Genomic DNA, 16,206 nt, shown 5'->3' on the forward strand with positions numbered 1-16,206 from the left:
CACATAGTAAGTGCTTAACAAATGCCATTATTATTATTTATTATTATTGTGAATCCAATGTGGGACAGGGACTGTGTCCAACCTGATTAGCTTTTATTCATTCATTCAATCATATTTATTGAGCGCTTACTGTGTGCAGAGCACTGTACCAAGCGCTTGGGAAGTACAAGTTGGCAACATATAGAGACGGTCCCTACCCAACAGCGGGCTCACAGTCTCACAGCTCACTATCAACCCTAGTGCTTAGTACAGTGCCTGGCACTTAATAAGTGCATACTATACTATTCTATTTATTTGATTTCATTAATATGTTTTGTTTTGTTGTCTGTCTCCCCCTTCTAGACTGCGAGCCTGCTGTTGGGTAGGGACCATCTCCATATGTTGCCAACTTGTACTTCCCAAGTGCTTAGTAAGTGCTCTGCACACAGTAAGCGCTCAATAAATATGATTGAATGAATGAACAAATGCTATTTAAAAAAACTATAAAGAAAAATACCATTGATTAATTGACTGATTGAAACTCTAGATGTCAGTGGGTTGGCGGGCGGGGAGGGAGAGAGGAGCAAAGAACCACCTCCCTGACCTGCCCCAGTTTCTTCAGACCTCTATTCCTGCTTTCCCTCCCAGAGCTGGGCCCGTAGGATACAGTTTCCACAGATGAAGAGGATGATGAAGTAAACACAGACCAGCATGCCAGGGAAGAAGGGTCCCCCGTAAGCCATGATCCCATCATACATCACAGAATTCCAGTCCTCTCCGGTCAAAATCTAGGCAGCATAGGGAGGGGAGAAGAAGGAGGGAGAAAGGAGAGAAAGGGGAGGGAGAGAAGACATCTTCTTATGCTTTCCCTAAGCTATTCAGGGAGGCTATTCATGGGCATTTTGAAGAAAATAGGCCTCTGTCTGCCTGTATGGCTTATTAACCGCCAGATGATTCCTCCCTGATGGCTCTAGGACTTTAGGACTAGTCTATAAGCTCCTTGAGGACGGGAATTGTGTCAACCAACTCTGTTGTATCATCCTCTCCCAAGTGCTTAGTACAGTGCTCTGCACACAGGAAGTGCTCAATAAATACCATCGATTGATTGATTCTCCTTTTCTTTCTATAGCTCCAGAGCTCCTCTATAGCTCCAGGGCTAAGCTCAGGCAGGGATGGTCAGAGAGTGGCGTCTCTGGCAGGGCAGAGAGAGGGGTGGGGATGGGGGATAAGGTTGGGATGATCTGTGGAGTTTGGGTTTAGGGTCTGGGACGGCCAAGGGGCAGGCTAGTGAGGCAGGGCCTGAGGCTAGGGCAGGTGGAGCGATCTTGGGCCTGGTAAGGGGGTTCGGGGAGAGGCGATGCCCTGGCCAGGGGTGGGGCTGAGCTGAGGGAGAAGGGGTCCGGCTCCCTCCTTGGCCTCGGGGGAAGAGTCACCTGGAAAACTGTGAGCAGGGCTTGGGGGAAGGTGTCAAAGGTGCTGCGCTTAGTCTGGGTCTCGTCAAAGTTGAACTTGCCCCCGAAGAGCTGCATGCCGAGCAGGGAGAAGATGATGATGAAGAGGAAAAGAAGCAGCAGCAGAGAGGCGATGGACTTCATTGAGTTCAGCAGCGATGCCACCAGGTTACTGAGGGATGCCCAGTGCCTGGAGAAGCCCCGAGGAATTGTCAGCTCCTCAATCTTGCCTTCCTCTGCCTCTTCTCCTCCCCTCCATCCCTCCAGACCCAATCATCCCCCTATACATCATGAAATGGTTCCCCACCTATCCTTTCCTGTCCCTGCTTCCCCAGCTCCATCCCACCCATCCCTTCCCATCCCTGTTTCCCCAATCCTTGCTAAGCCTGCTGTCCCTGGCTTCTGCCTCCTGGCTCCCCAGCCTCCTGGCCCCAAGGCCTCTCAGCCCCCCAGCCTCCTGGCCCCACTGTCAGTCAGTCAATCATATTTACTGAGCGCTTACTGTGTGCAGAACACTGTACTAAAAGCTTGGGAGAGTACAGTATAATGATAAGCAGATACATTCTCTGCCCACAACGAGTTTACAGGCCAGAGGATAGCTTCCTAGCTTCCTATCCCGGCTTGGGAGTCAGAGGACCAGAGTTCTAATCTCAGATATGCCTCAAATCTGCTATGTGACCTTCGGCAAGTCGCTTTACTTCTATGTCCCTCAGTTACCTCATCTGGAAAACAGGGATTAAGACTGCGAGCCCCACGTCGGACAACCTGATCACCTTGTATCCTCCCCAGCGCTTAGAACAGTGCTTTGCACATAGTAAGCGCTTAACAAATGCCATTATTATTATTATTATTATTATTGGCCCCCAGTCTCTTGGCCCCCTGGCCCCAAAGCCCCCCACAGCATCCCAGTCCCCCTGAGTCACCCGGCTCAGACCTAGTGACCTTGAAGATGCGGAGCAGGCGGACACAGCGCAACACGGAGATGCCCAGAGGCTGCATTACATCCAGTTCTACCATTACGGTCTCTAAGATGCCCCCACACACCACGAAACAGTCGAAACGGTTGAAAAAGGAGATGCCATAGGCCTGGGGGCCCAGGCTGTACAGCTTCAGCAGCATTTCCAGGGTGAACAGCGACAGCAGCACCTTGTTGGCATAGGCTAGAGGGGGATGGCCCACTGGGCCCGGTGCCCCTCCCCTGTCTCCCAGCCCTTCCCAACCCACCTTAGTCTCCCCAGCCCCCCACCTAGCTCCCTTGGATCCCCTTTTCCCCCACTTCCTTAGCCGTTCTCTCCTGCCCTCCGCCAAACACACCTCCAAACCGGCCATCCCGAGAGGCTGTGGGCAGCGAGGAGGGCCCCAGGGGGCTGGAAAGGAAACGGGAAGGGGCCAGGGAGTGGGGGCGGGCACCTTGGATCTGGGTGAGCCAAGGGGGCTGGTTGTGGTGCTCTGAGGCAATGGTCAGCGTGTTGAGGAAAACCAGGAGCAGCACCATCCAGTAGAAGGAAGCGGATTTGACAGCCAGCCGGCACTTTCTGCGCAGGAGACGGTTGGATCGGCGGAGCCAGCGGCTGCCAAGGGACGAGCAGAAAGGGGATGGGGCATCTACTTTTCACTTCCCCCTAGGGCCTCTCTCTTAGCTCTAAGCCCTCTGCTTGCACTGTTTCTGGGGGGCAGACAGGGTCTCCGCTGTGTCCTAGGGAGGCCTGGAAGATATGGGGACACCGAGGGCACAGGGTTCGGAGGGCACAGAAAGAACTCGGGGGACGCATGGGAACGGTCACTCACCAGACTTTAGTCTTTGCGATCTTCACGCTGTAAAGGAGGACGAGGAGCTGAGAGGGCTCAGCCTGCCCTGGGGAGAGCTGACTGGAGTGCGGGGAGTGTCTCTGCTCATGTACCCGCTCCCCATCTTGGCAGACGACTCCGCTTTCCCCCGACCCTATTCGGTTTAGCACAGCTCCTCGAGGTCCCGTCCCAGGAGGTCAGAGGTGAGGTGTCAGAGGTTCACCCCCCCCACCACACCCCATCCTCCGTTCCCTCTCATTCATTCAATCATATTTTTTGAGCGCTTACTGTGTGCAGAGCACTGTACTAAGCGCTCTCCTGCCCCCAGACTCACATGCAGGTGGCACAGCAGCCTGTGGCCTCCTCCCCGGTGTTCTCTGTGGTCACTGATGCTGTCTCACTGGCCGGGAGGCTCGCTGAAGGGAGAGATTGCATCCTCTCTTGCTCTACTCCCACTTCCTCTGATTTAGCTGTGGCTTGGTCCCTCCTTGGGCTAGTGGGAGGAAGGGTCTTTCTCTCCTCTCAGGAAAATTGGCAGCTGGTTTCTCTTCACCTCATCATCTCTGGATCTCTGGCCTACCAAATTCACCCCATCCGCCCCGGCCTCCTGTATGTCCCTAACTCTCCCTGCTTCCTGTCCTTCCCTGTCTGCTTTCCCAAGCCCTCCCTGTCCAAAGCTCAAACAGCCTTCCAGGACTGAGATGCTTGCAAATTTCCATTCTGGATTGGTGGACGTCCCGATGGCCTGGACATGGGGGAAGCACCTGCCTAATTGTCCCTTCAGCCCCAGGGCTGGGGGAGCATGGAACAAAGAAAGAGGAGGATGGCTCTGATCCTACTGCTTGTGGACGCTTTCATGTCCACCTCTACTGTTGGCGTGGCAACTCCTTGGGGCTGGGAAAGCATGTTGTGATTATCTGTTACTCTCCCAAGTGCTTAGTACAAGTCTGAGGGTCCAGGGGAAAGAGCACTGCTGCTGAGTCTCTCTGTGCCTCAGTTCCCTCATCTGTAAAATGGGGATTTAGACTGTGAGCCCCATATGGGACAGGGACGCTGTCCAACCTGAGAAAAGCAGCATGGCTTAGTGGATAGAACACAGGCTTGGGAGTCAGAAGGATATGGGTTCTAATCCTGGCTCCGCCACATGTCTGCTATGTGACCCTGGGCAAGTCACTTAACTTCTCTGTGATAAATTCTCTCATCTGTAAAATGTAGAGAAGCAGCTATAGAGAAGCAGCGTGGCTCAGTGGAAAGAGCACAGGCTTTGGAGTCAGAGGTCAGGGGTTCAAATCCCAACTCCGCCAGTTGTCAGCTGGGTGACTTTGGGCAAATCACTTAACTTCTCTGTGCCTCAGTTACCTCATCTGTAAAATGGGGATGAAGACTGTGAGCCCCCCGCAATGGGACAACCTGATCACCTTGTAACCTCCCCAGCGCTTAGAGCAGTGCTTTGCACATAATAAGCGCTTAATAAATGCCATAAAACAATGGGGATTAAGAATGTGAGCCCCAGTTGGGACAGGGACTGAGTTCAATCTTATTAGCTTATATCTACCTCAGCATTTAGAACAGTGCTTGGCACACAGCAAACGCTTAACAAATACCACAATTATTGTTATTATTATTACTATTATTATTAAAGCAGGACCTCGGTTCTAGCCCTCGTCCTCCCTGCAGTGGGTTTACCTGAGTGAGGGCTGCCCACAGACTTTACATTGTGTGGCACTCTCCCCCTCCCGCACCACGCCCCAGAAGGAACACTACTGCTGTGCCTCAGTTACCTCATCTGTAAAATGGGGATGAAGACTGTGAGCTCCCCGTGGGACAACCTGATCACCTTGTAACCTCCCCAGCGCTTAGAGCAGTGCTTTGCACATAATAAGCGCTTAATAAATGCCATAAAAATTGCTGGGACCAGAGTGGGACTGGGCCACCCAAGCCATAATCACTAGAATCAATCCCTCTGCCCAGGCTCCAAGGTTCCTGACCACAGAGGGAAACTCCATCAGTCCATTCAGGGATGCTCACTGCCCACAGGCCCTACTTTAAGGCAGTAAGGGACGTTCTAGGACCCTCCAACGCGCTTCCACCTCTCCCCTTCCTCTTTCCCAAGGCGTGTGTGTTTGTGTTTGGGGGGGAGGGCATGTGTGGTGGGGGTCTTTCGTACCACGGCTGCTGGTGGAATGAGTGGAATGACTGAACCAGTGTAAGCGGCTCCGCTTCTTGTCCGTCAGGTCGGCCAGAGTCACACCTGGAAAGGTAGATCAAGAAGGGAGGAGCCAGGACAGAGGATAGGGAGGCTGTGGGGTGGGGGACAATTGGGGATGCTCGGGTTAACCCAGCCTGCCTTCTTCATCTCCCAGCTGCCTCCCGGGAGGCCTTCATCCTTCTCCTCGCACTAGCATTTTCCCTCCTTGGCCCAGAAGGGAACATAGCGACTCCAGAGGGCTGAGAAGCTGGGTTCTGGGTTAGGGAGCCTGGCTGAGGGTGGGAGGGGGTGAATGGAATTTGGGGGCTCTGGGAAGTGAAGTCAGGGGTGAAGATAAGGGAGCATCCAGGTGGAAAGCCATCATCATCATCGTGATCATCATCATCATCAATGCTTAGAGTCAGGAGGGCCAGGAAGCAGGACATTGGTATGTGAGCAGTGTGTAGAGGGTGGGGAGTGAGACAAGATTTGTAAGCTCATTTCGGGCAGGGAACGTGTCTAGCAATTCTATCATATTGTACTCTCCCTAGTGCATAGTAGTGTTCTGCCCATAGTAAGCACTCAATAAATACCACCGACAACAATGATGATAAGATTTTTCAGGGCAATGGGCGAGACCACTGTGGCCTGGGGGTGAGGGGAACCCAGAAACAGGGTGGCCTAGTGGAAAGAACAAAGGCCTGGAGATCAGGGAACCTGGGTTCTAACCTTAGCTCTGTCACTTAGCTGTTGGGTGACCTCAAGCAAAGTCACTTAGCTCCTCTGTGCCTCCGTCTTCTCATCTGTAAAATGGGGATTTGATTTCCTGTTCTCCCTCCCTTTTAGACTGTGAGCCCCCATGTGGGACAGGGACTCAGGTCTCCGGCCTGATGAACTTGTATCTACCCAGAGTTTAGCACAGTGCTAAGCCCATAGTAAGATCTTGTCAAAGATTGCTATGATGATAATAATAATGGTATTTGTTAAGAGCTCAATTTACTAAGCACTGGGGTGGATACAAGCAAATTGAGTTGGACATAGTCCCTTTTCCATGTGGGGCTCACAGTCTCACCCATAGTAAGATCCTGTCAAAGATCGCTATGATGATAATAATAATGATATTTGTTAAGAGCTCACTGTACTAAGCACTGGGGTGGATACAAGCGGATTGAGTTGGACATAGTCCCTTTTCCATGTGAGGCTCACAGTCTCAATCCCCATTTTGCAGGTGAGGTAACTGAGGCCCAGAGAAGTGAAGTGATTTGCCCAAGGTCACACAGTAGAGAAGTGGTGGAGCTGGGATTAGAACCCATGACCTTCGGACTCTCAGGTCTGTGCTCCTTCTATTATGCCATATTGCTTCATGATGACAGTGATGATGATGATGATGACAGTTGGGGGGTGGGGGGCTGTGGCCTTACGGTGGTGATGTCTCTCCTTGGCCACCTCCTCCTCCCGCCGGTCATCCTCAGGCTCCAGGTCCTCGGCCTGAGTAATCCAGTCCAGGTAGCCCCGCAGGTCCTCCTCCATCTGCTGTTTCTCCCGCAGCTTCTGGAAGTCTCCCCGGGCTTTGGCCTTCTCTCGCTCCTTGGAGAACTCCCTGAGGGAGGAGTCAGATTCAGGCCTAAAAATCCCCCACTTCTCCTGTCTACTTGGAATCTTTCCTCTCTCCCCCGGGACTCCATTTCCTCTTCCCGCTTCTCTCTCGGGCCTTGGGGCTGTATCCTTCCATGAGCCCTTTAGACTTGGCTCATGAGGACTCTGTCTTCACCCCTGATTTTTACTGTTGCTCTGGTTGGGGCCCTCTGCCACCACCGTCACAACCTTCCACAGCGGGGCCCAGGCCTGGCCTCCGATAGTGTCCAGAGTCATGGGATACGTGAAAGAGTCTGATCTCCGACCTCCAGCCCAGGGGAATCCACTTCTCCAAAGGGTCAGAACATTTTGCCTTCTCTTCTGGCTCTCCATTGGGCCACCTCTTTCCTCCTGGCCATCCGTCTAGTTTGGCTTCAGGAACACACTGATCGAATGGGCTCTCTGTTCCGTCCCCAGATCACCAGGGTCAGAATTTCCTAGGGGAAATTCCCAGGGACCCTCAGGGAAACACACAAGCCTCCGAAGCCAAACTTCCTCCTCTGTCCTGCCTCTCTGTCTTGCTTCTAGTGACGTCTCACAGGGCTTTATTAATCCCCAGAAGCTGTCCCCTGGGAAGCCAGCCTCAGGAATCTCTGCCTGGTACTATGGGTGGTGGGAGGTCACTTGTCCCTTTGGAGCCGGGGTCAATCCCAAGTCAATATGTATGTCACCCTCCAACACAGGGCATCCCCAGGGCCGAGTCTGTGGCTGAACCTGCAGGAGTGTGTTTCCATCACCTCTTTCCTTGTGTCTCCCAGAGCAGCACAGCCCCCGATTCCAGATCAAGCCAGGCCCTCTGTTGCTCTTACCCGCTCAGCACTCCCAGCACCAGGTTGAGGACGAAGAAGGAGCCAAAGATGACAAGGCTGACGAAGTAAATCCAGGGCAGTTCATGGCCCATCGCATCCTGCATCTGTCAGGGAATGGGCACCTGTCAGAGGGGCCCCGGGGGCCCACTAGACTCAAAGCCCCTTCCCAGCTGCCCAGACCGTAAGCTTATCATAAGCAGGGAATGTGTCTGCTAATTCTGTTGTATTGTACTCTACCAAGCACTTAGTACAGTGCTCTACACATAGTAAGTGCTCAGTAAATATGACTGATTGATTAATTGACTGGAATAACAATAATAATAATTGTGGTATTTATTAAACACTTACTATGTTCCAGGCACTGTTCAAAGCACTGGGGTAGATACAAGATGATGGGGTTGGACACAGTCTTTGTCCCACATAGGGCTCACAGTCTTAATCCCCATTTTACAGATGAGGGATCTGAGAAGTGACTTGCCCCGGATTAGAACCCAGATCCTTCTGACTTCCAGCCCCATGTTCTATCCACTAGGCCATCCTCACAGGATCAAGATAATGGATCTTACTCAATCGAACTCCCCCAAACACTTAGTACAGTGCTGTGCACACAGTAGGTGCTCAATAGATACTACTAGTCGATTGGATGATTGCCATTGCCTGCCCAGAGTCACTGGGAATGGGCGCTGCTAGGGTGCCAGGGTGAGAAGGCTGCCCACACTGGACTGGCACAACTGGGGCCTTCATAATAATAATAATAATAATGATGGCATTTGTTAAGTGCTTACTATGTGCAAAGCGTTGGGGGGCATACAAGGTGATCAAGTTGTCCCCTGTGGGGCTCACAGTCTTAATACCCATTTTACAGATGATTGAACTGAGGTTCAGAGAAGTGAAATGACTTGCCCAAAGTCACACAGCTGACTATTAGCAGAGCCAGGATTTGAACCCATGGCCTCTGAGTCCAAAGCCCATCCTCTTTCCACTGAGCCATGATGTTTCTCTTATTCATCCAAGGGAACATCAAAGGGAGGGTTAAGAGGATCCCATGGGCAGTGCCCAGGGGTGCGGGATGCAGGATGGGCAGAGATTGGGGAAATCTGGGGGTGTCGTGAGCAGGACCTGGGCAGGATGGCAGGATTCTATTTATTCTGACGGTTTTGACCCCTGTCCACATGTTTGGTTTTGTTGTCTGTCTCCCCCCTTCTAGGCCGTGAGCCTGTCGTATATATATTTGTACAGATTTATTACTCTATTTGACTTGTACATATTTACTATGTTTTATTAATGATGTGCCTAGGGATGTAATTCTATTTATTCTGACGGTTTTGACACCTGTCTACGTTTGGTTTTGTTGTCCGTCTCCCCCTTCTAGATAGGAGGCCTTCCCAGACTGAGCCCCCTTTTTCCTCTCCTCCTCTCCATCCCCCCCGCCCTACCTCCTTCCCCTCCCCACAGCACCTGTATATATGATTGTACAGATTTATTACTCTATTTTACTTGTACATATTTATTATTCTATTTATTTTGTTAATGATGTGCATTTAGCTTTAATTCTATCTGGTCTGACGACTTGACACCTGTCCACATGTTTTGTTTTGTTGTCTGTCTCCCCCTTCTAGACTGTGAGCCCGCTGTGGGGTAGGGACTGTCTCTATATGTTGCCAACTTGTCCTTCCCAAGCGCTTAGTACAGTGCTCTGCACACAGTAAGTGCTCAGTAAATACGATTGAATGAATGAATGAATGAGGCTGGCTTAGGCAGGGCCCAGGAGGGAAGGCTGTAGGCGGGTGTAGGCACCATCCAGTTACCCAGACCTACCCAGTAGAGCACATCCGTCCAGCCCTCCATGGTGATGCACTGAAACACAGTGAGCATAGCGAAGAAGAAGTTGTCGAAGTTGGTGATGCCCTCGTTGGGTCCGGCCCAGCGCCCCCGGCACTCGGTGTTGTTGGTTGTGCACTGGCGGCCGTGTCCGGAGAAGGCACACGGGGAGGGGTCCTCCTCTGCCTCTAGCTCTGAGGGGGAGGGAGAAGGAAAAATGGAGGGGAGAGAGGAAGGGATCCGAGTAGCTGGGGCCGAAGACCTCAGTCTCTGCGGCCCTGGTCCATGTGGCCATCCCTCCCAGGATTTTGAGCTGACCCAAGCTTGGTTTGGGGTTAGAATATTTGATCCGACTGCACGCGGTCCTCCCCGGCCCCAGGTCCGGTCCAGCAGGCTCCCTGCCCAACTCCTGAGCACCTCATCGTGGCTCCCCGAGCCCCTTTTTCAATAAGTAGGGAGGGGAGGGCGGGTGCAGAATTGCCTTTTCCTCCTGCCCGACTCCTCCTCAGGGAGGAGTGTTTGCCAAGCCATCCCGGTTGCCTTGCTGCAGTTTCCCACTCTATAGGACTCCTGGGATGGGAGAAGGGAGGGTTGGAAGGACAGCTCTGTTCATTGGGCAAAGTGGGCAGCCAGGGCCCACCCGCCGTTTGACACTCACCCCCACACCTGCCACTACTGCGCCGCTGCCCGGGGCAGCAGAGGATGCTGGGGTGTGGGAGAGGCAATTCTGTGCCCTCCCTCCCCTCCCTACTTATTGAAAAAGGGGCTCGGGGAGCCACGGTGAGGTGCTCAGAGCGGGGAAGGCGGAGGAGATCCTGAAATGTCACCAGCCTTCAGTCCCAGCCTGCACTCCGAGAGGGTGATGACTCTCACTACTTCAGACTTCACCCACGGCCCCCCCTTGGAGCCTTAATGTGGTCCTAGGTTGGGGGCACAAGGCCGGCCTGAACTCTAAATTTTAAGGGCTGGTTCTGGATGCTGACCCAAGCCCGGGCAAGATCTACTGGACAGGCTAGGGCTCCTGGGAGGAGGTGGTCCCTCCGGGAGGGAGCACCTGGGACCCCGCTGAGCCCAGGCCCGGAGGCTGGTACCGGAGCCGACGTAGAAGCAGGTCTTGTGCATGCGGCCGAGGAAGAGCTCGAGGCCGATGATGGCGTAGATGATGATGACAAAGAGCACGAGGAGTGCGATGTGCAGCAGAGGCACCATGGCCTTCATGATGGAGTTCAGCACGATGTGCAGGCCTGGGAGGGGGGCAGGGCCGCGTGGGGGGAGTGGTTAGTCACCTGCACGATCCCAGAGATCCTGGGAGAGGAAATCATCCTCACCCACCTCCAGGAACATGTCCTTTCCTCACCCAAGCATTAACCCTCCCACCCTCAGGTGCTCCCTGAGCTGCTCCAGTGGGGGACCCAATGCCAGGTGTTGTGAGCGTGACCTGGACATCACTGCTGCCCTTGAGAGAGGGCTGCCCATCAAAGGCAGAGAGGGGCAGGTCCTCCCTGCTCTCAGCTGGCCCCAGCTTGGTAGTCCCTTAGGGCTCCCTACACACGCCACACAATTCTGAAATGTGCCAACCTCCACCCTCAGGGCCTGGGGTGAATTCCCACCCTATCACTTGGGCCGGTCCATAGCCTCTGAGAGGTGGTCAATGGGGAGCAAGACCCGCCCTTTGGCTTTGGACCCGGGCTGCCCTCAGATCCCTTGTATCCTCCCCAGTGCTTAGAACAGTGCTTTGCGCATAGTAAACAAATCCCAACAACATTATTATTTTTATCCTGCCCACCTCCAGCCCCCAGTCTCAGGCCTTAGGAACTCACTGGGCACTCCGGAGACGAGGCGCAACGGACGCAGGACCCGGAACGCCCTCAGCGCCTTGACGTCGAAGCCCCCGGGTTTCCCACTAGGGTGGTGGGCGTCCCCTGACTTGCTGGGGGCCTGCTCCAGGAGCACGCTGAACAGCCTGCCAAGTTGGGGGATGGGGTGAGATCGGTGAGGGGGACTGGGTCTGGGAAACTGAGGCTCCAAAGCAGGCAATAAAAGAAATCCCCAGGGGCTGAATTGGGAGCTGGGGAGAAAGGGTTACCCATCCCTCTCTGCATTAAGCAGAAACTCCTAACTATTGGATTTAAGGCACTCGATCACCTCTCTCCTATCTACCTATCCTTGCTTTTCTCCTGTCTTATCCCAACTCACACTCTTCCTTCCTGTCAAACTAATCTACTCACTGAGCCCCATTCTTCTTTCTCCCACTGCTGACCTCTTGTCCACCTCCTTGGAACTTCCTCCTTCTTCAAATCTGAGGCACCACTGCTCTCCCCATATTCATAGCCTCCGGAAATCACATCTCTTCCAGGAGGGCCTTCCTAGTTAATTCCCAGGTCTTCCGCAGATAATCTCCCCCCAACTGCCGCTCCGGCACTTCTATAAGCACTCAAAAAATATGATTGACTGATCGATCAATTGATCACCTGTGTACTCACAACTAACACCTTCCTGTACTACTTATGCCCATATCTTAAATATTCAATAGTATTTATTGAGCGCTTACTGTGTGCAGAGCACTGTACTACTCTTCTGTACTGTAGAAGAGTACATTACAACACACTGTACAGTGTACAGTACACTGTACTATTTCTAAATACTTAAGAAGTAACTTGTGTACAGACCCTCTTTCCCTTTCTACTCCTCTCTGTAAATTATTTCTGTGTCTTTCTCTCCTACTGATTGTAAACTTCTTTACAGGGTTCATATGACACCTTCCTGTACCACTTAAGCCCATATCTTAAATACTTAAGAAGTAACTTGTGTACAGAGAAGCAGCGTGGCTCAGTGGAAAGAGCCCAGGCCTTGGAGTCAGAGGTCATGGGTTCGAATTCCGGCTCCACCACATGTCTGCTGTGTAACCTTGGGCAAGTCACTTAACGTCTCTGAGCCTCAATTCCCTCATCTGTCAAATGGGGATGAAGACTGTGAGCCCCACGTGGGGACAACCTGCTCACCTTGTATCCCCCCCAGCGCTTAGAACAGTGCTTTGCACATAGTAAGCGCTTAACAAATGCCATCATCGTCATCATTACAGACCCTCTTTCCCTTTCTACTCCTCTCTGTAAATTATTTCAGTGTCATTCTCTCCTGCTGATATTGTAAACTCCTTTACAGGGTTCACATCTACCAACTCTACAACACTTCCAAGAACTTAGTATGGTGCTCTGCCCACATTAGGTGCTCAGGAAATTCTTCTTAGGGGGCTCCCACACCTGGGAATCAGGGATCAGGGTTTCAGGAAAGCAAACGAGCTGGAAGTCTCAGGTCTGGGTTTGGTAGGGGGAGATCTGGGGTTGAAGTCCAAGGAGAAGGGTTCAACGATGTGATGGGCTTGGGGATCAGGGTTGAGGCCGAAGCGTGGGGCTTCCAGAACCGGGGCCCCGGGGTGCTCACCCGACCACGACGATGACGAAGTCCAGTAGGTTCCACCCGTTACGGATGTAGGCGCTGGGATGCAGCACTAGCCCATAGGCTACGATCTTCAGGCAAGTCTCCACCGTGAAGATGATGAGGAACACGTATTCCACTTGCTCCTACAGGCCAGGGAGACTGCTCAAGGAGGGAACCCCTCAGAGGCTTCAATAACTTGGCCTCTTCTCCCCCAGATTCTGAGGGATGCCCCTCTCCGTCCACCCCAGTTTATAAGCTTCCGTGTAGGGCCTCTTGTCCCTGGAATTGGGACTGAGAATGAATGAGGACCAGCCCCGGGGGCTCCCGGAGTCCAGAGGTGGGGCCGGACCCGAAGGCGAGTGGAGGCTGAGCGGGGGCTGAGCAGAGGGGGGGAGGTTCCGAGTGTGGGATTTGCACACTGAGCAGATGAGGGACTAAAATTAGCACTAATGAGCTGGCTCAAGAGGAGTCAGAGCAGGAGAAGGGTGAATGTGTGTGTTTGTTGGGGGGGGGGGGCATTGCCAGGATTCGGGGGGTGGATAATGGGGGGAATGCTCTCACCAGATTGTGATTGACCACGTTGGAGTCATCCTCAGGGAAGGGGATGTAGACGCCCAGGGCCACACAGTTGGCAAAGATTGTCACGAGGATGAGAATGTCAAAGGGTCTTCGAGTCGGGGAGAGGGTGGGGAGTTAAGGCCTCAAGCCAGAGCAGTCAGGCCACCCCTGATGTGACCCCCTCCCCCCAAGAATCCAGCCCAGGGCCCCCAGCGCCCCCCTTCCCAGATCCCAGCTCCCAACCCAAAGCTCCCGGACACCTGGGTTGTTCTCGCTCCTCCTCCCAGCCTCCGCTCCCACTCCAAAATCCACACATTCCCGAACTGCCCGTCCTCCCCTCTGCTCCCCTGAACCCCGGTCTGGATACTTCCACTCTACAATGCTGATGCAGGAGCGCCTCAGGGGATTGTTGAGGCTCAGGCAGAAGAGGGCCCTTGGCGAGCGCTGGGTCCCCCCTGCTCCCGGGCTCTTGTGCTTGCTGTGCTGGAGCCTCCGACGGGGGGTGTCTGAGCCGGGGGGGTCCGGACCACCCGCTCTGGGCTCCAGGGAGAGGCCCCACTCGGGTCCCGGGCTCAGTCTGTTAACTGGCTGAACTGGGCCTTCCTCTGGGGCCTCATGGAAGCCCTCTGCAGCAGGGAGACACGCACCACATCAGGGCTACCCGAGCGTCAGGGAGCCTTTTGGGGGTGGTGAGACACGGGGCAGCACGGGGGTGGGCAGGCGTGTCAGTGCCAACCCACCTCTCCTCTCCACATCTTAATTTCACCCCACGGGCAATTGGGGAGCGGGCCTGGGGTCGAGAGTACTTTGGGGTCGGCAAGCAGGGGAAGGATGGGGTTGGGATGAAGGCTGGAAAGACTGGGAAGGGACATAGTGGCAGAGCTCAGGAAACCCCCAGGGGCCTCCGCTCCTTCTCACCTTTCCCGTTTTTGGATTCCGACATCCTCCGGCAAGGGGGTCAGCTCCCTAGGCGTGCATCCTTTAGTGGAGGGGAGGGGATGCAGGTTCGCCTCTCCCTGGTGGTCTCTTGGATCCAGCCCCAGGGTAGGCCTGGGAGAGCCACCCCCACAGATGTCTGCTCTCCGGCCTCTCTGCTTGGCTCTCCCCTCTCACCCCCCTCTCCCTGTCCTCTACAGCTTGGGGATTAAGGCCGATGGGCTCCTGGCAGGGGGCGGAGAAAGCTGACTGAAGCCAAGAGGCTCAGGGATGGATGTTTCGGCTGTCCAGGATGGCTGGGCCTGGCCTGGGAGGGAAGATCCAGGCCGGGGAGATATTCCTAGCTTCTGGAAGCTCTTTGCCTCCTTACGGCCGGGGAGCTGCTCCGATCCTGGGCGTTCCTTGGGTTGGTTGGGGACAAATCGGTTTTGGGAGCTCTCTGGGGAGATTAACGCTTATCGACTGCAGACCTGGGGAATCCAGGCTGGCTCTGGAAGAACCTTTGTCTGATGGACTTTGGAGGGGAGGGTCAACTCTCCAAAAACAGTGATCTGAAACCTAAACAATCAGTGGTATTTACTGAGCGCTTACTAAATGCAGAGCTTGGGAGAGTACAATACAGTAGAGTTGTACTATTGTACAGCCTATTGTACAAAGCTGTACAATAGCCTTGTATTTTATCCTTACCCACGAGGAACTTATAGTCTAGAGGGAGAGACAGACAAACTAGAGAGAGGGAAAATGGAAGGGTGTAAAAATACAGATTTACATGTTGTGGTGCTGGTGGATGGGGTGAACGTCAAGTGCTTAAAGGGTACAGCTTGCCCCCTTCTACCTCATCTCTCTGGCTTTGTACCACAACCGAGCCTACGCACATTCATTCATTCAATCGTATTTATTGAGCGCTTACTGTGCGCAGAGCACTGTACTAAGCACTTGGGAAGTACAAGTCGGCAACATATAGAGACAATCCCTACCCAACTATGGGCTCACAGTCTAGAAGGGGGAGACAGACAACAAAACAGGTAGACAGGTGTCAATTCCATCAAAATAAATAGAATTATAGCTAGATACACATCATTAATAAAATAGAGTAATAATTATGTACAAATATATGCAAGTGCTGTGGGGAGGGGAAGGGGGTAAGGTATAGGGAGGAGGAGCTGAGGAAATAATAATGATGGCATTTATTAAGCGCTTACTACATGCAAAGCACTGTTCTAAGCGCTGGGGAGGTTACAAGGTGATCAAGTTGTCCCCCGGGGGGCTCCCAGTCTTAATCAATCAAACAACCATATTTATTGAGCGCTTACTGTGTGCAGAGCACTGTACTAAGCGCTTGGGAAGTACAAGTTGGCAACATATAGAGACGGTCCCTACCCAACAGTGGGCTCATAGTCTAAAAGGGGGAGACAGTGTGGCCCAGTGGAAAGAGCCCAGGTTTGGGAGTCAGAGGTCACGGGTTCCAATCCATCACTTCTCTAATGCCATCCTACTCACTGTATGTTGATCTCATCTATCTTTCATTCATTCGTTCATTCAATCGCATTTATTGAGTGCTGACTGTGTGCAGAGCACTGTACTAAGCACTTGGAAAATACAA

The 16,206-nt window shown here is 53.2% G+C and overlaps 1 protein-coding gene across 1 annotated transcript in view; it reads right to left on the bottom strand.

Moving 5' to 3' along the window:
* Positions 1-14,610, bottom strand: part of CACNA1F (calcium voltage-gated channel subunit alpha1 F) — a 38,847-nt gene extending 24,237 nt beyond the window's left edge. The window contains exons 1-16 of the mRNA XM_038747722.1: positions 14,586-14,610; positions 14,035-14,293; positions 13,671-13,776; positions 13,113-13,252; positions 11,492-11,634; positions 10,763-10,915; positions 9,669-9,865; positions 7,851-7,954; positions 6,828-7,006; positions 5,386-5,469; positions 3,553-3,634; positions 3,219-3,245; positions 2,841-3,001; positions 2,365-2,590; positions 1,413-1,620; positions 647-767 (exon numbers count right to left, since the gene is read on the bottom strand). Coding sequence (XP_038603650.1) covers positions 647-767; positions 1,413-1,620; positions 2,365-2,590; positions 2,841-3,001; positions 3,219-3,245; positions 3,553-3,634; positions 5,386-5,469; positions 6,828-7,006; positions 7,851-7,954; positions 9,669-9,865; positions 10,763-10,915; positions 11,492-11,634; positions 13,113-13,252; positions 13,671-13,776; positions 14,035-14,293; positions 14,586-14,610 — 2,215 coding nt within the window. The remainder of the gene's footprint in view (positions 1-646; positions 768-1,412; positions 1,621-2,364; positions 2,591-2,840; positions 3,002-3,218; positions 3,246-3,552; positions 3,635-5,385; positions 5,470-6,827; positions 7,007-7,850; positions 7,955-9,668; positions 9,866-10,762; positions 10,916-11,491; positions 11,635-13,112; positions 13,253-13,670; positions 13,777-14,034; positions 14,294-14,585) is intronic.
* Positions 14,611-16,206: the final 1,596 nt, after the last annotated feature.

The sequence above is a fragment of the Tachyglossus aculeatus genome, chromosome 6 (assembly GCF_015852505.1).
Source record: "Tachyglossus aculeatus isolate mTacAcu1 chromosome 6, mTacAcu1.pri, whole genome shotgun sequence".
NCBI classification, from domain to species: domain Eukaryota; kingdom Metazoa; phylum Chordata; class Mammalia; order Monotremata; family Tachyglossidae; genus Tachyglossus; species Tachyglossus aculeatus.